The following is a 23,807-nucleotide window of genomic DNA, read 5'->3' as shown; positions in this document are numbered from 1 at the left end:
AAAGCCGAATCTACGTGTCACCTGCTCGAGCTGTTTCTGCACCACGCCCTGCTGCTCGGTGACGTGCTGCAGCTGCTCAGCGTCCTCCTCGGGAAATTCACGTCCAGCTTTCTTAGCCGTTCTCTGCTTAGCCGACAAAGCCTTCTTAGACTTCCGGTGAGCGCCGATCTGCTCCTCAAGAAACTTCTGCTGCATCTGGAGAAGCTTTTGCGTCTCCCGAAGCCAGTCTTCATACTGTATTTTCTGGGCTTCGTCTAAAAAAAAGCACAAATAAGTAACAAGATTCAATCTGACAAAACAAACGTATGAATTGGTACGTCTGGAAAAACCCTCACTGGTGAATCCTTGGCCAAAACTTGGAGGACTGGGTCTGGTCATGTACGGCGCCAGTTTGCCATCCTGGATCAAAGAAAGTCAATGTTAGTGCAAATGTTTTCTTGTTTTTTTGTAAAGTTTGTAAAAATGAGAGTGAAAATGTTGAACCTGGGGCAATGCTTGCTGAGGAGGAACACATCCATCTGAAGCCTGTGGTCCCTGACCTGCTGGAGCATTTGTTGGTAATCTGTAAAGAAAAAGTGTAAAAAGGGAGGGTTTCTGCAGGTTTCACTAAAGATTTTTTAAGACCTTCTTAGAACCATTAAGAATGAAATTTAAGACCTCAAACCGTTTTTGTTTTTTTTATGACCGTAAAATTCTGTTTAGTTTGTTTTTACAAGCGAAGCGAAAAATCGAATCCATTTTCTGTCTGTGGTACAATCCGTGAGAGAGTCAAGCCAATAGCAGAAAGCTGATTGGCTGTTGCCTGTGGGTCTCATTTGCATAGATTCTTGAATAGATTTCGACCGTTTTTTTATGGTCGTGTTCAAAGTAATTTAATAAAATACTGAATTCGAATAACGAGCACAAAATACCCAGAAACTAAAAATAATAAATATAAATAATCGTTGAAACATTTTATACACGCTATAATATGTACTCAAAGCATGCTCATATTTTGGGCTCCTCCTTCTTGACTGTACATATAACACTTTATTAATACGGTGTAGTACCGCAACAAAGAACACTCGAACACCGCTAACAATGTCAGGTTTAAAAATCCCAAAACAAATATTCTAGCAGTAAGGGGGACATGAGCATTTTTGCTAATTCGCTATATGTTTTGCTATCTGACTAGCGTTTCATTGTATCTAGACACACTCCTAACAAACTTACTGAGAAGATCAAAGCACCGTTCTGCTAAACGACATTGAATTCAAGTACCTCCAAGAAGCGTAGGAACCCTGATGGAAAATTAAGACCCGTTTAAAATGATTTAAGAACGTTTTCTTTTGCTTTTTACTTTTAAAGACTCCGTGGAAACCCTGCTAAACGCTGCACTGTATCAAATGATATTGTAATAACCATGGCTTGAGGAGAAAGCGCTCACTTGTTCATGACCATTTGTGGCATTCCCATATTGTTCTGAACCATCACTTTATTAATTCCTTTCAACGCCACCATCTTCGCTTTCATGATGGGATCGGTGATGGAATCAAAATCTAGAAGAAAAAAAAAGATCGTTATACATAAACCTGTTATTTTATACGGATACATTCCAAAAATTATTTACAAAAAATCTCCACTCCCGTTTTTCTACCTATATTAGGGAAGAACGAGTCGCTGGACCGCTGTCTGATCATAGCCTGCATCTGTTTCTGCTGCTGCTGTTCTTGTCTCTCCTGATCCAGAAGATCTTGCAGCAAAAGCGGCTGTTCCTCCAGGAGCAGCGGCCGATTCTGCTGGCCCTGCTGTAACAACATGGCTTGTTGGTTCGGAGGAAGATCGTTCGTTTGTTCCACCGAGAGCAAAGCGTCCTTCTGATCCGCGGAAAAGACAGAACCTGAGGGCTGATCCTGGATGGAACCTGGATGGAGGTCTAATGAACCCTCACTCGGAGCAGAAAGCATCTGGTCTGCCACCAGGCCAGAATTCATTCCTTGATCCAGAGAATTAAGAGCCTGTTGTAGACCAGGTTCCTGTAGAGTCACCTGCTGGCCACAGTTCTCTTGTTTATTTTGTTTACTATCCGAAGGCACGTTGACCAGTAAGCCAGAGAGAACTGGAGTAGCATCAGGGTGAACACCAGGTTTTTGAATGCTACCTCTGAAGTCTTCTTGACTGACGGCAAGATTTTTGCAAGAAGATTCATGTGAGGAACCAGAACTGACCTCGGATTTGATATCTTTCTCTGCTTTTAAAGAAACCTGATTATCTTCTTCTTTGATGTTATCTAATGCCACTTCAGGTTTTCCCTCTGTTTTAACTTCTGCAGACGATGAATCTGAAGGTATCGATCCGTCACGTGGACTTTCAGGTTTCTTCTCCACAGGCTCCTTCTGGAGGTCGCTGCTGTCGTTGTGGTCATCAATAGGGACGTTGAGATCCAAATCTTCACTAAGGTCTAAGTCCGCATCAGTGTAGGCAATTATATCAAACTTTCCAGACGTCAAGAATATATCATCTATGTGCAGGTCGTTAGCTTCCAGATCCAGATCTTTTCCATCATCTGCGTCAAGATTTAGGTTTTCTAAATCGGTATCCACCAGGTCCTTGACCTCAACATCTTCAAGGTCCTTCACAGCTGAATCATCTGTGTCAATCTTCTCCTCAGATCCTTCATTTATAGGCAAATCGACTTCACCTGATGGTCCGGAAGATGCTGTGGGATAATTAGTGAAAGCATTTCCACTGAAAGTCACATTCGAAGCAGGTTGGCTCATTGACCTTATGATTGAAAGTTGCCCGGTTCTTAGAGGAGCATTAGCCTGATGCAAGTTTTCCATACTTATTGTTGCGTGAACATCTGCACCACCGCCTATGCCCTGAGTTTGATTTATACTGGAATCCATGGGTTTAGGACCCAGATTGTTTGAGAAGCCCATTTCCTGTCCCATCATGAAACTTGGCAGTCGCTGAAGTGAAGGTAATTCCATTCGGTTCCCCTGCAGAACAGAAGGTCCAAAGGGAGGACGGAGTCTACTTTCAGGAGGTCTGTGTCTGAGCTCTATAAACGGCTGTCCCATGATATTGTGCTGCTGCATATGCATGCCTTGAGCTGCTAAAGGCTGTAATCCCATTGGGTTCCCTGCTAATGACTTCCCCAGATCTATAGACATGGACCTCCTCATTTGTGGAAGACCTTCCATTATTGAATCTTGCATTTGATTCATAGGTGCTCTTAAACCAGGCCCGTGAATACCAGCAGGAAAGCTCAATCTATATTCGGGGAAAGAAAAGATTATTTAAATAAATAAAATAAAATCTCTTTTACAGTATGTAGTAATATAACAGATACGCTGCCAAAAAAACAAGCGTCTAAATATTAGAAATAAATGAGAAGATCCAGACTAGAAACAAGTCAAATGATCTGCCAGTGCAGTAAGATCTCAAAATAAGAAAACATACCTAAGGTTTAAAAAAAGAACTACAGAACAACATACTGTTATAAAAAGCAACAAGTACATTGTATAAAAACACTTTATACTGCAGAATCTTATAATTTTTTATTAGGTTGGGAATAAATGTGACATTAAACAAGCTTTGGACCAAATTATTGAGCTTTTTTTTTTACGGGGCAACTTTCAAACCTAAAAGTTACTAGTTGCTCTTGCGTAGTTTTATTCTTAAAATAAGGAGTCTTTGGAGTGCACCCACCTTGGTCCTGGTTGCCTAAGGTTATGATTGTCTCCTGGAAATCTTGTGAACTGCCCATCAGGAAAAGCGCCCCGCTGATCTCCTGGATATGGTCCATGGAATCGCTGAGGGGTCCTAACAGCTCCTGGACCAGGATATGGCGGAGGTGGTCGGTTGAATATGTCGTTTTGTTGACCTCTGGCTTCTTGACTCCAGTGTTGAGAAGTTCCTGGTGTCATAGGCATGGATTGTTCCTGTGGGCTCTTTTCTTGACGAATGGCACTCTTTTGCTGCTGCTGCCTGAGAAGCAGCTCTCGAATCCTCTGACGCTAAACACAAAGATGCAGGAAATGTTGAGATACCGTCCTTTCACGTTATAAACTACAAAAGTAAAACGTGGTATACTGTACCTGTCTAAGTCTTTCCTCAGCTTCCGCCAGAGGAACAGTTTGAACCTCAGAGTTTGGTTGCCCCATTGCTACGATGTTATGCCCTAACCCTTGCTGCTCCCTGTTTTCTGCAAACTGAGGATGAGGAGTCATCGGTGCCTGTTCGAATGGATTGTGAGACGGAGTCTGGCTTGACTGATTAGATGGAGACTGAGACATAATGTTTTCATCCCCTATACCAGGGTGTCGTGGAGTTTGAGACCCTGAAACTCCTGGACTGGTGAATGTATCCTGCATCAAGACCTGAGGTGGTGAAAAGGCATCCTGAGTGGACATGGGTCCTGGTCGGGCTGCCCCTCCAGGATGAGGTGTCCTAGGACCTTGGGCAAATGGATCATGGAGTAGCAACTGACTGACTCCGACTGGTTGAGCATGGGGATCTGATGCGATTGGCCGAACCATTGCAGGAGGGTGATTAAATGGGTCTTGGTTCCTTTGGTAATTTTGGGGTCTGGGGAACCGTTCTGGTACCCCTGGATGTGGAGTTCCAGGCTGCTGTGCATAAGGATCCAAGGACATGCGATTCTGAGTTTGCTGTGCCGGTTGGTTCATCATGACCGGGTGAGAAGGTGCAGACTGGTGGGAGTAAGGTTCAGGGTCATGTGGTCTCGGCGTTCCTGGCATTCGAGCATATGGGTTAGAGTATGGGGACTGGGCAAAAGGGTCACAATGAGGGAACTCTGGTCTAGAGCTTGAGGGCGAGCGTGAATACTGATGTCCCATTGGCGTACACTGCGTGAAAGGGTGAGGCTGAGGTTGCCGTGGAACTCTTGTTTGATTCTCAAACGCTTCGGGATGAGGAGTAAGTGGAGGATGCGCATAAGGGTCACTCTGTTGACCTTGTGTAAAAGCTTCTGCAGGACGAGGGGGCATCATTGGTCTTTCAAAAGGATCTGTTCTTCGTGATTGCATGGCTGCATTTGAGTCCTGAGGCTGAGGAGGTGGCATGGGGGTTTTAAAAGGTTGGACAGACCCCGATTCATTACTTCCTGGTATGGGAGCAAGTAAAGGGCGGGCATAGGGGTCCGAAAGTATCATCTTGCTATGAGGCATACGTAGATACGCTTCCTTTCTCATGGCCCCCCTGGAGAATGGGTCGTGCCCTGGAGAACCAATGATGTGCCTCCCTTCGATGGACGGACCCACCCTGGGGGGGCACATAGGCTTAAGGAAGGGGTCGGTTAAACCCACAGGTCTTGGTGTATCTGGAGGCTTAGCATATGGATCGACATTAAGGGCTGTTGGTGAACCCATAGATTCGTGTACACTTGAAGGTTTTCCGCGCTCCTCCGAGAGACTCCGGGGTGATTTCCCAGATTCAGAGTTCCGACGGACGGCACCTGAGCCGCTTGGTGGTGGTCTTGGTGTGCCCACCATTTTCGCATAAGGATCCCAGGGCGATGATGGCCTCGAACCGGAAGAGCCTGGAGAGAACATCTGTGGAGATTGTGGCTGAGATCCTGAAGACAGGGGTGGAGGGTGAGGACGTAAAAAGACGTCATCTGGGGAACCCGCGGTGGGAGTTCCAGGGAGCGGTTTGGAGAACCCGTTCTTGGAGGCGGGCTGCATAGGAGACATGTTTCCATTGCTGGACTGCGATGAAGCAGGACTCTGAAGGCCACCAGAGCAGTCAAGGTCAGATTGACCTCCTTTGAGGTGCTGCTGTTGCTGCTGCTGTTGCTGCTGAAGTTGCTCATTTTTCACCTGCTCAAGTTTTTGTGTTGCCTCGATTTTGGCTTGTTGTTTACTTTTCTGTCTCATTTGCTGCAATAAAATGAAACATTTGTCAAATACGGGCAAAACAAGTAAAGATGGTAAAAATGAGGTTGTCGAAATTGTAGTTATGGACAAAAAGACTTTCTATCAAATTTGTTCAGTTCCTAACAATCATAATTATATATGTAATTCACTTTTGTCCTCTACGCTCTCCTAGAGACGTTTACGTTAGAGTTCTCGTGAACAAATCCATCAATCCAGTAAAAACAAAACAGTGAAACACCTTTTGTAATTCGGTCCTATTAAAGCCTAAGCGCTGTTTAGCGAAGTGAAATAATAAATGGTTCCTTTCGAACATTAACAAAAGTGCGCTAAATTCGCAGGAAACAGAAGAACAGCCACAATACAATTAAGCGAAATCTTTACAGCAAAGCAAGTTTCCGTGACTGTTAATCTACAACAGCTGTAGAAAGCAATCAACCACACAGCACGCTGTTTTTTTCTTTCTTTTTTCCCCCTCGTTTGCTCGTTCGGCAGATTGGGTTTGATGAGACGATAATCGGGAAGTAATGGTAATGGAGTGATAAAAATACAAGCTTTAAGCGAAATGACTTCGTTTTCCAGGCGTTGTACCGACTGATGAAAAACGATGTCGAATGACGGAAATAAAAAGGGGACAGAAAACGAGAACTTCGTAATTATTTATATAAAAAGAAATGAAACAAGTATTTCAAGCAGACTGGTCAAAAATAAAATATAACATTCATTTTTTTCACGGAGTCACTAGTTCATAAGCACTGGTCAGAAAGAAAGTCAGATAAATGGTTAAGGCTCTGGGCTACTAAACAGAAGGTCAGGGGTTCAAGCCCCAGTATTGCCAAATTGCAAATCTTGTGGCCCCTGAGCAAGGCCCTAAACTCTTAGTGCTCCAGGGGTTCTGTATCATGTCCGACCCCTCTTTCTTTCTTTCTGCTTACACATATGCCTCATGTAAAAAAAAAAAAAAAACCCAGTCGTGTTTATACCTGTCTCATCTTCCATTCCTGCTCCTGCTCAGATTCCTTGTGCTTCAGAGGATCCTTGAACAGAAGCTCAGGGTCCAGAGGAGGAATTGCAGGATCGAACACCTCCAAAGGCTGGGAGGCCTGTGGCTGTTGCTGCCTCTTAATCGTCTCGTTGGACATTTGGACCTTGTTGATGCGCAGCGCCGCTCGGTTATCCCGCGCCTTTTGCTGCATGTCAGACGCATTGATTAGTTTGTTGGTGCCGGTGTACACAATCCTCAAACACACGACGACTGACCTAACGACTGTACAGAACTAATAATTATTCTATTATGCTAGAGTGGGTTAAAAAAAACAAACATATTATACCACATATGGAGCTCTGTCTTGAGAACTTGCTTTCCTCCAGAGCTTGGCGATTTGTTTTACTCGTGTTTGCCAGTCTACAAAGACATTTTAAAAGACGTTAGAACGGAAAACAATTATCTGGCTTCAGAGACGATTGATCACACTGTTTGGCCACACCCACCTGGATATTCCTCTTTGAGGTTAGGGAAGTTGACGTTGGTGTAGAGGACAGGGGCCACGGTGGCGAGTTCTCCCAGTGTCTCTTCTTTCTCCCATTTCAGCATGCTCTTCTGAGCAGTGGATAAGGAGTCCGTCTCGCCCTCGGATACAGCAGCCGAAACGGGAACCGGAACTAGAGCAGGACTCGGACCGGTGGCTGACCATGGACCCGCTGCATCCCGTGACATTGGACCAAACTTCCTGTCCCTGTCCGACACACACAATCTCTCAGCGTCACATCTACAGAGCTTCTGAAAGGAAGTGGACATCAGCTATTGGGCTAAAAATCTGTGGTGCAGGTTTTAATATGGAGGTAGCATAAAGGTAACGTAACATGGAGGTAATGTATGTAATATGGAGGTAACATGCAACTTGGAGGTAACATGGAGGTAATGTATGTGACAGAAATAACGTAACATGGCGGTAACAAGGAGGTAACGTATGTAACATGGCGGTAACAAGGAGGTAACATATGTAACATAGAGGTAACGTAACATGGAGGTAACGTATGTAACATGAAGGTAACAGGTATGTGGGAAAACATGGCAGTAACATGAAGGTAACCTATATAACATGGAAGTAACATGTAACATGTAGGTAACAGGCATATGACAGGTAGGAAACATGGAGGTAACATGCATGTAAAATATGTAACATGGAGGTTACATGGAGGTACCATGTAGGTAACGTATGTAACATGTAGATAACAGGTATGCAATATGTAGGAAACATAAAGGTTACATGAAGGTAACGTATGTAACGTAGGTAATGTATGTAACATTGACGTAACATGTGTGTAAAATGTAGGTAACTCCCCTCCAGGCCCTGCTCACCTCAGATTGTCAGAAAAAGGCATGCGTTGCATGGGAGGGAAGTTTCGTCCTACGTCCACTCCAGGAGGAATCTGTGATGGAGGGAACTGCTGACTGGGGTTTATCAGTCCATTTATCACTGGCATTCTGGGAAACATTCCTATAGAGGAAATTTGCATATCGATTCAAACCAGATTTCATGATGAAAGCTCTATAGTTACCGCTGTCTGGATGTGCCAGGTGCTGTACCTGAGTTGATTTGGTTGGATGGCGCACCCTGTGCCGGGTGTGCTCCATGGCTTTGGGGAGGAGTTGAAGTGGCCTGGGAGGTGCTGGGGCTCAGTACGGCGGTGAAGAGGTCCTCAACATCCTTTCCTTCTAGTTCTGTGAGGAAATCAGAAGGTATGACACAGGTCCAACATCTAACTCACCAGTATTACCTGAAAAATTTAGCTTGCTGCTAGGAAACAGGAAAGGAACCGACCTGGTATTTTATACAGTCTGCTCAGTATGGATTCTGCGAGAAGAAAAAGAGATTTGCATTTAGTGATGCTCGTAGCGACAAGTCAAATCTCCTTGTAGTATAACCGAGAGCACTGACCGTCCGTCACCATCTTGTCCAGTTCGGGGCTCAGGATGCCGTCCAGCGGCTCGTCCTGATGAGACACTCGTCCCTGGTTTGACTGAGAAGATCCTGAATGTTCTCCGGTAAGAGGAGCAACGTCCAGTCCAGCTGAAGAGGAAGAAGGAAAAACTGATTATAGCTCCTGTTTCAGTGGAAATAAAGTTCTAAAAGTTCCAACAAAATATAGAAAGGGAAGTAACTTATTATTATATTTAAAAAAAAAAGGCATTTGTTTGTAAATGTAGTCGTTACTTTGCTACTATACTACTGACATTCTGTATTTTCCAAAGTACATTACTTTATTGCAAAATCGAAATCTGATTGGACTAGTTTACTAAACCAATTTATGCAATTATCAAAGGCGATAAATGCTTTAAATGGTCAGTGGTTAAATTGGTCTTTGGATCAGAAGGTTATGAGTTCAAATCCCAGCAACCACATAGCTGCTAATGGTGGGCCCTTGAGTAGGGCCCTAAACCCTCACCTGCTCATTTACATCAATGATATAATTGTAAAATGATCTGGATAAACGTGTCTGCCAAATGCTGTAAACATGACCATGAATGAGTCAAATATTGCACTTTAGCTTTGAGCCTAAGACAGTTGTAATGATATAAAACTACAAATATGCATTAAACAATAATTTACACCAGTGGCAAAACTGCACTTTTTAGCCAAATTATCAGCTCGGTGCAACACGCCAACAATTAAACAGCTAACGAATAAATGAAACGCGCTTGTAAACAGAAGGTTGCAAGTTTCAAAATCGCACGACTGCCAAAAAAGGCCCTCGGCTCCCGTTCACTCGGCTGAACGCTCAGATCCGTCGCTCGGTTCGAACAAAGTCTGCCAAGTGAAACAAATGACGACTTTGAATGTTTTGGCACGCACGATATTTCATTTGCTATTCTCTTTTTTCGGCTTCTGTTCTGGTGACACAATAAAAAAATTAAAAAAACCCTTGTGCAGGATTATGTTATATAACGTGTCAACCTGAAGACATAAAGACCCCGGCTCCAACTGTCAATAATATCTCAGTGGAGTTATTCAAATAAAAGTAAAGCCCACAGAGAAATCCAAGGCTGAACACTGATCCATGGTCTTCCTGAAGCCAAGGACTCCTACAGCTCTGTACAGACAAACAGGACAATTCTTTACCCAGCTCAATAAGCGTGAATGTGGAAGGCCATCGCTCTGCTCTGGAGAACATATTTTCCCACTTTGGCTGTTGAAAGATGTCCTTGGCTACGCTTTTCAGCGCCACGCTTCATGTGATGGTATCGTCGTTCAGGCTTTAACTAAATCGAGCTGAACAGAGTGAGGGGGTGTATCCAATTAATGCGAGGTTTGAAATGGTGTAAATGATTACGTAGGCGAGGACGGCTCTTCTCTTGAATTATTCTGAAGGCCAGTGCATGTCACGTCTTTTAAACTTCTTCACTTATCAGAAATTCAGTGCAGGTTTTGTCAGATAATACTCCTAAAATACATACGCTATACTCCCCACACGCTGCACTCTACACGCTATACTCCCCACACGCTGCACTCTACACGCTGCACTCCCCACACGCTGCACTCTACACGCTGCACTCCCCACACGCTGCACTCTACACGCTGCACTCCCCACACGCTGCACTCTACACGCTGCACTCCCCACACGCTGCACTCTACACGCTGCACTCCCCACACGCTGCACTCCCCACACGCTGCACTCCCCACACGCTGCACTCCCCACACGCTGCACTCCCCACACGCTGCACTCCACACACGCTGCACTCCCCACACGCTGCACTCTACACGCTGCACTCCCCACACGCTGCACTCTACACGCTATACTCCCCACACGCTGCACTCTACACGCTATACTCCCCACACGCTGCACTCTACACGCTATACTCCCCACACGCTGCACTCTACACGCTATACTCCCCACACGCTGCACTCTACACGCTATACTCCCCACACGCTGCACTCTACACGCTATACTCCCCACACGCTGCACTCTACACGCTATACTCCCCACACGCTGCACTCTACACGCTATACTCCCCACACGCTGCACTCTACACGCTATACTCCCCACACGCTGCACTCTACACGCTATACTCCCCACACGCTGCACTCTACACGCTATACTCCCCACACGCTGCACTCTACACGCTGCACTCTACACGCTGTACTCCCCACACGCTGTACTCCCCACACGCTGTACTCCCCACACGCTGTACTCCCCACACGCTGTACTCCCCACACGCTATACTCCCCACACGCTGTACTCCCCACACGCTGTACTCCCCACACGCTGCACTCTACACGCTGTACTCCCCACACGCTGCACTCTACACGCTATACTCCCCACACGCTGCACTCTACACGCTATACTCCCCACACGCTGCACTCTACACGCTATACTCCCCACACGCTGCACTCTACACGCTATACTCCCCACACGCTGCACTCTACACGCTATACTCCCCACACGCTGCACTCTACACGCTATACTCCCCACACGCTGCACTCTACACGCTATACTCCCCACACGCTGCACTCCCCACACGCTGCACTCTACACGCTGTACTCCCCACACGCTGCACTCTACACGCTGTACTCCCCACACGCTGCACTCTACACGCTGTACTCCCCACACGCTGCACTCTACACGCTGTACTCCCCACACGCTGCACTCTACACGCTGTACTCCCCACACGCTGCACTCTACACGCTGTACTCCCCACACGCTGCACTCTACACGCTGTACTCCCCACACGCTGCACTCTACACGCTGTACTCCCCACACGCTGTACTCCCCACACGCTGTACTCCCCACACGCTGTACTCCCCACACGCTATACTCCCCACACGCTGTACTCCCCACACGCTGTACTCCCCACACGCTGCACTCTACACGCTGTACTCCCCACACGCTGCACTCTACACGCTGTACTCCCCACACGCTGCACTCCCCACACGCTGCACTCCCCACACGCTGTACTCCCCACACGCTGTACTCCCCACACGCTGTACTCCCCACACGCTGTACTCCCCACACGCTGTACTCTACACACTATACTCCCCACACGCTGTACTCTACACACTATACTCCCCACACGCTGTACTCTACACACTATACTACTCCCCACACGCTGTACTCTATACTCCCCACACGCTGCACTCTATACACTATACTCCCCACACGCTGTACTCTATACACTATACTCCCCACATGCTGTACTCTATACTCCCCACACGCTGCACTCTACACACTATACTCCCCACACGCTGTACTCTACACACTATACTCCCCACACGCTGTACTCTACACTCTATACTCCCCACACGCTGTACTCTATACTCCCCACACGCTGTACTCTATACTCCCCACACGCTGTACTCTATACTCCCCACACGCTGTACTCTATACTCCCCACACGCTGTACTCTATACTCCCCACACGCTGTACTCTATACTCCCCACACGCTGTACTCTACACAATATACTCCCCACACGCTGTACTTTATACAATATACTCCCCCCACGCTGTACTCTATACAATATACTCCCCACACGCTGTACTCTACACAATATACTCCCCACACGCTGTACTCTACACACTATACTCCCCACACGCTGTACTCCCCACACGCTGTACTCTATACACTATACTCCCCACACACTGTACTCTACACACTATACTCCCCACACACTGTGCTCTATACACTATACTCCCCACACACTGTACTAAATACACTACATATACTACTTATTTACATGCTGAAACTACTTATTTTATTTTACAGACAATAACACTTACACTACAATAATACTTAAGGCACCGCAACCCATGGCCCTTATTTCCCCAAACTATATACATGACATATCTGTTTTTCCCCCTGAAAAATACTCTATACATCACATTCAGAATTTAACTTAAAGCTGGCAGAACATCAAAAAGTGTCATTAGAGTACAATCAGAAATTCTAAGCAATGCTAATGTCAGTATGGTTACTTCGAAGCCAAAGGCATTAATTGTAGAAAAATCAAGAAAAGCAAATCTGAGAAAATTATTCCAACAGAAATTTAACATAAAAAGATAAAAAAAAAAAAAAAAAAAAACAAGCAGGAGAACATGATTTGGGCTTGGAGGCTCTTACCAAATGTAGGGGAAGAGCAGTCAACCTGGAAAGGGCAAAAATCAAGACCTACAGGGACCCAAACCAAACACAATGAGTGAGAAATAAAGCAGGAATGAGGTATCAGAATAAAAAAAGGAACACAGAAAAAAAGAAAATAACTTAGAGATAAACCTTAAAGTAACAAAGTGAACTGGAAAAAGTATAATGACTGGAGTGCATGCAGACCCCAAAAAAGTGTGAGTGAGAGCAACTGAAGCAGGAGAACAGAACAAAGAGCTCAGCTGGGCAGAGCTACAGCGGGAACACGATGATGTCAGAGTGGCTGTGATCGGCCTACCAGACTCCTCGCTCTGCTTGCCCATGTTATCAGACAACATTCCCAGCAGATCGGTATCCGATTTCAGGACCTCGGACAGATCCACCAGCGGCTCCTCGTGGCTCCCTGCAGGTAAAACCCACAGATTTAAAATGTTCAAAATAGTGATGTAACAAAACACGTATTCAATTTTCGGTACAGGGCCGGCTTTGTTTTGTGCATCTGCGAAATCGCGGCTACTTCCTAGTCATCGCCGACACTAGCAATAGGGATGCTTTTGCGTTTAATGTCCAGCTTCAAGAATTTCACTTAAAAGAAGAAAATCTTGACAACTCCGCATATCGAGGAAGTGAATCAATGAAGGATGGAAGGAATGAAGACGTTTGTTAAAGTAAGCTGAAATAAGTAGAACATTTAAGCAGATATTTAGAAAATTTAATATTAAACGTAAAGCTCACACACACACACACACACACACACACACACACACACACACACACACACACACACACACCTGTATTACCCAAATGGGGTCTAACAAATGGAAATATTTAAATAAATAGTTTACATTTATTTAATCAATTTAATTTGTGCCAATTTAATCGATTGTTCAATTTAATCAAAATATGCATTGTTTATCACCACACTAATGTATATTCCACCCATATTCATTCTGTATATACTGCATCATACAACATTCATACTTCTACATAACTATATCATGTCCTTTGAGCATGTTATCTCCTGACATCTATGAAAAAAGGCGGCATCATTTTTTTAATTCCATGTGAATTAGACTGGTTCTAACAACTCCTCAGATCATTTCTACATTGCTTGTGGCAAAGTTTCTTTAGTTCCTTACTTACAAATTGAATTTTGACCTGCAGTTAGTATTGTGTATCGAGGTGAGTGATGTGAGCTGGTACAGTTACCGCCGCAAATCTAATCTACATTCTATAAACTATTCTATAAGGCTATACTACCAATATACAGTGTGTGTGTGTGTGTGTGTGTGTGTGTGTGTGTGTGTGTGTGTGTGTGCGTGTGCGTGTGTGTGTGTGTCTTACGTAGTGCTGCAGGTTTACTAGCATGTGGTGTGGATGTGCTCATGGATGGGTTCAAGGGCATCTTCAACATGATGTTCTGCTGCTTCCGGGTCTTCTCCTCCTCCATCAGGCTTGCGTTTTCCTGCCTGCTCTGCTTGCTCTTATCCAGAAGGTCTTTACCAAAAAAAGCCTCCTGAAACAAACACACACACACGGACACAAATGATGAGTACACACAATAAAGACGAATGCCATTTAACTGCATACACACATAATGCTGCAGTCCCCTTAGCAATTAATGCTCGGTGTAAAATATAATACGTATAATTTTACTTAAAAACAGTATTTTTTGCATAATTTAATGACACATCTGAAAGAAATGTGGCTATTCCGCATTGATTAGTGTAGTTTTTGTGTGTCGGTGTGCATCTCTGACATGTATAATGACTGTGTGACAGATAGTTAAATTCTTAGTGACATTCCTAGTAGAAGTGAAGGGCATTCTCATCTCCGGTTCAACAGAGTTACAGAGCAACAGGGATGGATTCCAAACAGATTTATTTACAAATGTTATGACATAATAAAGCGCATAGCAGCTGATGCTAACCAATCGATGATCCATTGGACCAAAACGGCGTCAATTTTCATAAATTTAACACCACATCTGAGAGAAATGTTGACATTCCCAACAAATTGATCACTTTTACAGCATCACCACGCTGTTCCTGTGGTCCACGGAGGCTACGCGCTAGATAACTAGCCTCAGCAACAGTGAGATTTTTTGAAAAAAATAAAAATAAATACATGCTCAAAGTATTTTATTTAAACCAGGTCATCTTCTGACAGAAATTTTAATTAGTTTAGTTTTTTTCCATCTTTGTGTCTTTTGCATTCTCTGTTAAGGCTAGGCGCTAGCTAGCTAAACTAATAAAATTTTCCAGTCATAGCTAGAAGATTTTCTATTCAGATTCACCTGATGGAAACACAGAAAAAAACTATGTTCATGCTAATGAACGTATTTTCATTATGCGTTCTCAGCCGTATTTCTTTATTTTTAAATAAAAAAAAATTACTTCAAAAAAATAAATTGCCGTTTGAATTTTACTGTCGTTTACAAACGGCAATTTATTTTTTTGAAGTAATTTTTTTTTATTTTAAAATAAAGAAATACGGCTGAGAACGCATAATGAAAATACGTGACTGGACGGATAGTGCAAACTCACGTTCACAGAAGAACGCTAAAAGAGCTTTCGTTTTCAATATTATTTCTTTTGCAAAAAAAAAAAAAAAAAAAGAAGAAGAAAAAGAAGCGAGTTAGCACTGACAGCTAGCGTTAGCTTAATGCGTATCAGACTTTCCGTTGCTTTCCTAGCGATTGCTTTCTCTCTCTTTCTCTTTTATGCTGTTTTTTTTCTGTGCTTTTAGACGCCGACATGTTCTTGTCAAGGCCGAGAACGCAAAAAAAAGAGTTTTTGCAGGCTCCTGTCATACAACCCTACGTGATCTAGCTAGCTAAACGCGTGACCTAGCTAGCCAACCCTACGTGATCTAGCTAACTAAATACGTGATCTAGCTAGCTGAACGCGTGACCTAGCTATCTGAACGTGACCTATATATAGGCATTTTCGAGAAAAGGTTTGATTCTGGTGTACCTGTAGGTACGTAGGAAACGCTTCTTCCAGCTTGGTCTTCTTCTTTCGGTAGCGCTTCCGCACTTTGACCTCAGGATTTTCGGGGAAAACGGAGATGGAGGGTTTCTCATCCATGGGAACATCAGGAATCAGATCAGCCCAGCCTGTGGAACCGTAACAGTCGTCAGTACATTGAACGAACAAGTACGCATACACACTAATGATTTTTTTGTTTTTGTAGTTTCATCAGAGAACACGTGGTCCATAAATACATCACAGGACCAAAGGTTTGTGGACACCCGACCGTAAGACTGTGATGTATATATTTGTAGAGATTCATTCAGACACAAGGGTGTTAGTGAAGTCAGGAACTGATGTTGGTGAGAAGGTCTGGGGTCAGCGTTCACGTTCATCCCAAAATTCGTTTAGTAGCTTTAGATCTTCCACTCCAACACCATGTGAAGTAGACCTTCATGGAGCTGGGTGTTGAAAATACACATGGCTGGAACAATCGGGTGTCCCAATACTTTTGGCAATGCAAAATAAAAGAGAATCTGAATTGAGCGCAGTGTAAAGCGCTACGGATGTGGGTTGAAATGAAACGGATGGAGATGCTGACCGTCGTCTTTGCCCTGCTGCGTTTCAGACACGGAGCCGCTCGAGTCCTTCCTGCTCAGATCCGGTTTGATTTTGTTTTGGCCCGCCCGGTTCCTCTGCCTCACCATGAAGCCTCCGATACCTGCAGAGATCACGCAGAAGCTCAGCTCAGCGCGGTCACGGCGGCGTGTCCCTCGAACCCCCCCCATCCCACCCCGAGACGGAGGAGGACAAAAACATGATGCAATGGCAATCAATTAATGAACGATTGAATACATTAAATTATGTACATTAAAGAAAAGAAAAAAACGAAAGTGTGCCTGGAAGAAGTGAAATCAGGAATCCCGCTCTTACGCTTGTGTTTCTCACCGGGTCGATACGGCTTCCGCTTCCTCTTTTTGCAGCCCTCGCTTCCTTTAGACTCGTCCTCTCCCGCCGTCTCTCTCTCCGGGCTCGAATCGGACTTCCCTTCGCCGTCTACGAGCTCCGCTTCTGCAACACACACACACACACACACACACACACACACACACACACCTTTAACCTCAAATACACGTTCAGAATTCAACCAAATGACGGTCTACACTCCAAAAAAAAACTTACGATGGTAACCTCTGGCGTCGTCGAGGTCGACGTCCCGAGAGAGCTCGCCCTGAGGGTCCGGCAGCGTCTGAAGGACGGCCACGCTGTTCTGGTTGATGATCTTCAGCGTTAGCTTGGGCTTCGTCCTCCTGCGCCTGGAGGAGGAGTTAGCCAGGCTCTGGAGTTGGGACAGACCCGATTCGGTGAGACACACTCCGTCCTGCGTGTATGTCCTTGTCAAACCTGATGGGAAAAAAACAGGTACGGAACTTTACTTGAGCCTCTTGGAACCTTGATGAAAGTGTCATATACATATGTCTCAGGAGGACGTGGTCGCTTAGTGCTAAATACAATTATTATATATTATTACATTTATTTATATTTATAATGAATATAATTATAAACATAATTATATAATTAAACATTATAAATAATTAATATATTATTATAGCGCTCTTCGTGCAGCGCGCAGACACGCGTGTAAAAACAAACAGCATGTAGCATCTGTGATTCGCCTCTAGAGGCCGCTCTCGTAACGACAGTGGAAAGCAGAAGTCGTTATTGATTTAAAATTTTAGGTTACACTATACACCCAAAAGTTTGTGGACACCTGACCATAACATTGCTTCTTGCTTGTTTGTGAGCATCCTATTCCACATTTATTCCACATTTCCTCTTGAACTCCACTCTCCTGGGAAGATGTTTCACAGGATTTTGTGGAGATTTTGTAGCGATTCATTTAGCCATAAAGGTATCAGCGAAGTGTGGTAGATGAGGTGAGGAGGCCCGGGGTGTGGCAGATCTTCACGGAGGTTTCGGGTCTTCTAGTTCAAGCGAAGGCAAAATATTATGCCATAGCATCCAAAGACCTTTTATAAAATTGTGTGCCTCTGTATTTGTGGGAACAATTTAGAGAAGAAGCTCACATGGGTGGAAAAGTCGGATGTCCCAATACTTTTGGTCTATGTACCCAAATAAAAATTTAATTCATTGAAAAGTTGACTGTAGTGTCACAGATGTTTTCTTTTTTTACCCAGATCCCTCGACTTGATGGCGATCTGCGGAGTCACAGGGAGCGCCGAAAGGAAATCCGTATGAGGCTTAGGAGCTAATACTGTGTACAAAAGTTTGAGAGAGAGAGAGAGAGAGAGAGAGAGAGAGAGAGAGAGAGAGAGAGAGAAAAAATATAAGAGACACGTGAATCTGAAAATTAAAGTTGAGCCTGTATTGTTATCTGAATGTACGTTGTTATACCGTGTATAGAAGGAAAGAAATCAATGAGAGTGTGTGTGTGTGTGTGTGTGTGTGCTGCGTCAACCTCTGGCTCCTGGAGAGAGTGAGCCCTGGCCTTGGCACAAGCTGCAGTCGAAGCTGCTGTCGGAGATCTTCTCGACCTCGTCTTCAGAGTGGAAGCCCTGACACGACGCGTGCATCCACCTGCAGACCAAAAACAACGGGTTTATTTTGGTCAGCTGTGGAGTGAAGAGTCGTGTACGCTGGGTGTATAACAAGGAGCTTCATCACACACACACACACACACACACACACACACACACACCTGTCACACTGGCGGCACTGCAGGATGATCTCGTCCTCGCTGTAGTCCAGCTGGCAGACGGGGCAGGATGTCAGGCTGGCACACGGCGCACACTGGGTGTAATTATTCTGCCACTCGCACCTCAGGCCGGGCGACGTGGCGCCGCACTGCGTACACGATACACACCTGCAGACAGGATACATCCACACGTTTCATCATCATCATCATCATCATCATCATCATCACAACACACACAAACACCGCCGATCCGAGCTCAGCACGCTACCATTTGCACTTCCAGCTCCCGCTCGGGACGTTCTGCAGGGGCGGGTCCAGGCAGTAGGTGTGGTAGCTGATGTCACACTCGTCACACAGCAGGAGTCGCCCGGGGTCGCTCGCCTGGCCGCATGCCTCACACACCGTACACTCCAAACACCGCCAGCCTTTACTCAGCACCACTTTAGTGATCTGCAGGTCAACACACACACACACACACACACACACACACACACACACACACACACACACAGAAAGATCACGACTGTAGCAACACGCCGCGCAACCATGGCAACACTAAACCAGGCAGTCAAAGTTCTTATAGAACTAAACGACTTGTGTGTGTGTGTGTGTGTGTGTGTGTGTGTGTGTGTGAGACCTTAATGTTAACGCAGTACGGATGATAACACTGTCCACACTGGGCGCAGGCGATCAGACGTCCCTCCACACCCTGCCCGAAACTTCCACACACCACACACATGTCCTGAGAAAGAGCCGGACATCAAACACAACGAAAAATATAAACTACATCACGAGGAAAAAAAGGCCAGAAGGGCGTGCTTTCAATCATCAACCTTCCAACCAATCAGAATCCACCCCTCATCTACAGATACCTGTTTGAGCGTGAAGGTGTCGGTGCTGGAGAAGATCACCACCGTGTTGTGCATGGAGTTCTCCTCTTCTTCTCGGAACAGGTAAATCTGCGGCTCCATGGCGCTCCCCTGCGAGCGAAAAACATTTTCTCATTTAAACGAAAAAAAAAAAAAAAACCAAAAAGAATTATGCATTGAAGATACCACGCAAACACAACAGGATGCACGTACTCCCGGTGCAGAGACCACGCCGTTCTTCATCCTGGATCGGCCACGCCCACCTCGACCCGAAAGCCACGCCCCTCGGGATCTCCTCCTCCCCGGGAAGCCTGATCCCCGACCCTGCGGAGACACAGAGTTCTCATTGATCGACCTTCGGTTAAAAAAAAAATAAAAATCCCCAGGACGTGACCTTATAACCCTCTGTTTACTCTGCAAAAAGAAACCCCCCCCCCCGATCATTCATATAACAGATCTGCGGTGAAGTTCAGCAGCAGCGATGTTTTTCTCAGCAGATGTGTTTTCAATCCAGGTGAGGATGGATCACATGACCACCTGGACACGGCCACAGCGTGATGTGGTGGAGGAAGATGATCAGCACGAGCATCGCTTACGAACGTGAGAACGTTTCGAGAAGAACGAAAATAGAGGAGTGTAGTTCTGAAGATATCTGTCTGTCTGTCCATGTTGATCTGTCTGTCTGTTGGTATATCCTGATCTCGATCTGTCTGTCTATTAGCCGTCTGTCTAGACTGTCTGTCTGTGTCTAATCAGCAGTCTTTATATGTGACTGTCTTTATATATCGGTCTGTCTATTAGTGTCTGTCTTCCTTTTATTAGTCTACATTGATCAACGTGTCTGTCTGCCTGTATTTGACCTGTCTGTGTCTGCTCTTCTTCATCAGTCTGTCGTCCGGTCTCGGTTGTTCTATATGTGTCTGTCTGTCTTTCAATATCTGTCTGTCCCGCCATCTGTCATCTGTCTTTTTGTGTCATTTCATCAATTCACTTTTGACTGTATTTATTTTTAATAAAGAATATAACATGTCCATCATTTATGATTCATGAATCTGTGTGTTTGTTGGTCTGTATCCTGTATGAGGAGAGACATGTCACACACACGTCACACACACGTCACAAATCCCTGTGTCTGGGAGAAACGTTTTTGTGAATAGGGATGTCGGTTCGGGTAGATATGGGAGATGTAATTACCACACGGATGCTCCAGACTCCCACCATACTGTGGTCCTGCCTGCTTTTTGGGGCGTCCCAAACCGGGGACAGAGAGGGGGAGCTCAGTCTAGGGGTCGCACTCCATCCTCCCTGAGAGTCAGGTGGGCGAGAGAGAGAGAGAGAGAGAGAGAGAGAGAAAGTAGGATGTGGGCGAGAATCATGCAACAACTTAAAAGAAAGCAATCAAACAAAGGCATAAACACACACACACACACACACACACACACACACACACACACACACACGTGTTCATGGTTATAACAAAGGGCCGGTGTTATGGAGGCGAGCGCAGGATGACGCCGACTGCAAACGATGCTCGATCGGCAAAAAAAAATCCTGCTAGGGGACAGGAAGAGGCGGAGCCAACTCAGCGTCCCACTTCCTCCTCTCTGTGGTGAACGATGTGATGATGTCAGCGAGAAGGTTCCAGAAAAAGGCAGCAGCATGCAAGGCACGCAACACTGACCCTGAGAACACACTCACACACACGCACACACACACACACACACACACACACTCACTCTCATACACACACACACACACACACACACACACACACACACACACACACACACACACGCTCACACATACACAATCATACACATACATACACACACACACACACACACACACACACACACACACACACACACTCTGATATTCATGCACACTTACACCTACACACACTCTCACACGTACACAATCATACACACGCTTATTTACACAAACACTCATACACACTCAGTGATATACATGCGCACACACACACACACACACTCACACATGTACAAGCATACACACACACACACACACACACACACACACACAATCAAAACACACTTACTCATACACACTCATTGATATTCATGCACACTTACACACACACGTACAATCATATACACACACACACACACACAGTCACATCCCCATACTTACACAAACATACACACACACACACAATCATACACACTCACACACACACACACACACACACACACACACACACACACACACACACACAAAAAAACACACTTACTCATACACACATTGATATTCATGCACACTTACACACACGCTCTCACACGTACACAATCATACACACACACACACACACACACACACTCTTACACATGTACAATCATATACACACACACGCTTACTCACACACTTACAAACACTCATACACACTCAGTGATATACATGCACACTTACACACACACATTCAGTCACATCCCCATACTTAAACACACACACACACACACTTTCACAAGTACACAATCATACACACACACTCATTGATATACATGCACACACACACACACACACACACACACACACACACACACACACCAAAACATACTCACTCATACACTCTCATTGATATACTGTACATGCACACTTACACACACACTTACACACACACACACACCCCCATACTTAAACACACACACACACACACACACACACACACACACACACACACACACACACACACACACGCTTTCACAAGTACACAATCATACACAAAAACACACTCATACACACGCACACACCCTATATGCTCTCACACGTAATATGCTCTCACATGTAAGTGTGCATGTACACAATCATATACATACACTCTCATTCACACACACACACAGACAGACAATCATACACACGCGCACACAAACACTGATACACGCTCACTCATATACGTACATTTTCATTCATAAACAAACACACACACTCATACACACACACACTCATACACACACACACACATACACACACACACACACACACACACACACACACACACACACACACGTGCTTCTGTCGAAAAAACTAATTCTTGCTGCTGTATTTTTTTTTCTTTTTTTACTTTTATTAAGATTTTTTTAAATGTTTATTATTTAAAACGTCCTTCTTTATTTATTATATTTATTCAACCTCTTTAACCCAAAATGACTGAGAAAAAAAACGCTAGAATTCCCCCCAAAAAAATTATAAAAACAAGTATTAAAAATTAATAAATATTTAATTTACATTAAAAAAAAAATTAAAGTAAAAATGTTTGTAATACTTCATTTTTCTCCTGAATGTATATTAAGACAAAAAACAGAAGCAGGAAGTAACAAACACGTGAATGAGGTGACGTGATGGCAGCAATGAAGCACGTCTGAAATGAAGCCTACAGGATGCCATGCAAAAAACAAGCTCTTTTACTTCACTATCACTCTGACCATAAAAAACATTAAGGAACCACGTTGCTCCATAAACACCACGCTCCTCCATAAACACCACGCTCCCCCATAAACACCACGCTCCTCTATAAACACCACGCTCCTCCATAAACACCACGCTCCCCCATAAACACCACGCTCCTCCATAAACACCACGCTCCCCTATAAACACCACGCTCCTCCATAAACACCACGCTCCCCTATAAACACCACGCTCCTCCATAAACACCACGCTCCCCTATAAACACCACGCTCCCCTATAAACACCACGCTCCCCTATAAACACCACGCTCCTCCATAAACACCACGCTCCCCTATAAACACCACGCTCCTCCATAAACACCACGCTCCTCCATAAACACCACGCTCCTCCATAAACACCACGCTTCTCCATAAACACCACGCTCCTCCATAAACACCACGCTCCCCCATAAACACCACGCTCCCCCATAAACACCACGCTCCTCCATAAACACCACGCTCCTCCATAAACACCACGCTCCCCTATAAACACCATGCTCCTCCATAAACACCACGCTCCTCCATAAACACCACGCTCCCCTATAAACACCACGCTCCCCTATAAACACCACGCTCCCCCACGCTCCCCTATAAACACCACGCTCCTCCATAAACACCACGCTCCTCCATAAACACCACGCTCCTCCATAAACACCACGCTCCCCTATAAACACCACGCTCCTCCTTTAACGCCACGCTCCTCCATAAACGCCACGCTCCTCCATAAACGCCACGCTCCTCTATAAACGCCACGCTCCTCCATAAACACCAC

The 23,807-nt window shown here is 45.0% G+C and overlaps 1 protein-coding gene across 9 annotated transcripts in view; it reads right to left on the bottom strand.

The window, feature by feature from the left end:
- The window catches only part of kmt2cb (lysine (K)-specific methyltransferase 2Cb), a 54,400-nt gene that overhangs the window by 10,539 nt on the left and 20,054 nt on the right, over nt 1–23,807 (bottom strand). For 3 of the 9 annotated variants that reach the window (XM_083542478.1, XM_083542479.1, XM_083542480.1), the window contains exons 15-43: nt 20,769–20,879; nt 19,788–19,898; nt 19,578–19,685; nt 19,343–19,447; nt 18,974–19,155; nt 18,709–18,873; nt 18,469–18,587; nt 18,184–18,264; nt 17,172–17,393; nt 16,923–17,060; nt 16,591–16,710; nt 15,993–16,135; nt 14,362–14,533; nt 13,316–13,420; nt 12,997–13,044; nt 8,822–8,953; nt 8,705–8,737; nt 8,470–8,604; nt 8,242–8,380; nt 7,371–7,615; nt 7,211–7,284; nt 6,863–7,069; nt 4,083–5,885; nt 3,694–4,001; nt 1,637–3,255; nt 1,427–1,538; nt 484–562; nt 336–399; nt 22–254 (exon numbers count right to left, since the gene is read on the bottom strand). In XM_083542478.1, the coding sequence (XP_083398604.1) occupies nt 22–254; nt 336–399; nt 484–562; nt 1,427–1,538; nt 1,637–3,255; nt 3,694–4,001; nt 4,083–5,885; nt 6,863–7,069; nt 7,211–7,284; nt 7,371–7,615; nt 8,242–8,380; nt 8,470–8,604; nt 8,705–8,737; nt 8,822–8,953; nt 12,997–13,044; nt 13,316–13,420; nt 14,362–14,533; nt 15,993–16,135; nt 16,591–16,710; nt 16,923–17,060; nt 17,172–17,393; nt 18,184–18,264; nt 18,469–18,587; nt 18,709–18,873; nt 18,974–19,155; nt 19,343–19,447; nt 19,578–19,685; nt 19,788–19,898; nt 20,769–20,879 (7,113 nt within the window). The remainder of the gene's footprint in view (nt 1–21; nt 255–335; nt 400–483; nt 563–1,426; nt 1,539–1,636; nt 3,256–3,693; nt 4,002–4,082; nt 5,886–6,862; nt 7,070–7,210; nt 7,285–7,370; nt 7,616–8,241; nt 8,381–8,469; nt 8,605–8,704; nt 8,738–8,821; nt 8,954–12,996; nt 13,045–13,315; nt 13,421–14,361; nt 14,534–15,992; nt 16,136–16,590; nt 16,711–16,922; nt 17,061–17,171; nt 17,394–18,183; nt 18,265–18,468; nt 18,588–18,708; nt 18,874–18,973; nt 19,156–19,342; nt 19,448–19,577; nt 19,686–19,787; nt 19,899–20,768; nt 20,880–23,807) is intronic. The other 6 variants (XM_083542484.1, XM_083542485.1, XM_083542486.1 and 3 more) reach the window with 3 other exon arrangements.

This window comes from Silurus aristotelis (assembly GCF_946808225.1).
Source record: "Silurus aristotelis genome assembly, chromosome: 5".
Classification (NCBI taxonomy): Eukaryota; Metazoa; Chordata; class Actinopteri; order Siluriformes; family Siluridae; genus Silurus; species Silurus aristotelis.
This window is presented reverse-complemented; position numbering and strand designations above follow the sequence as displayed.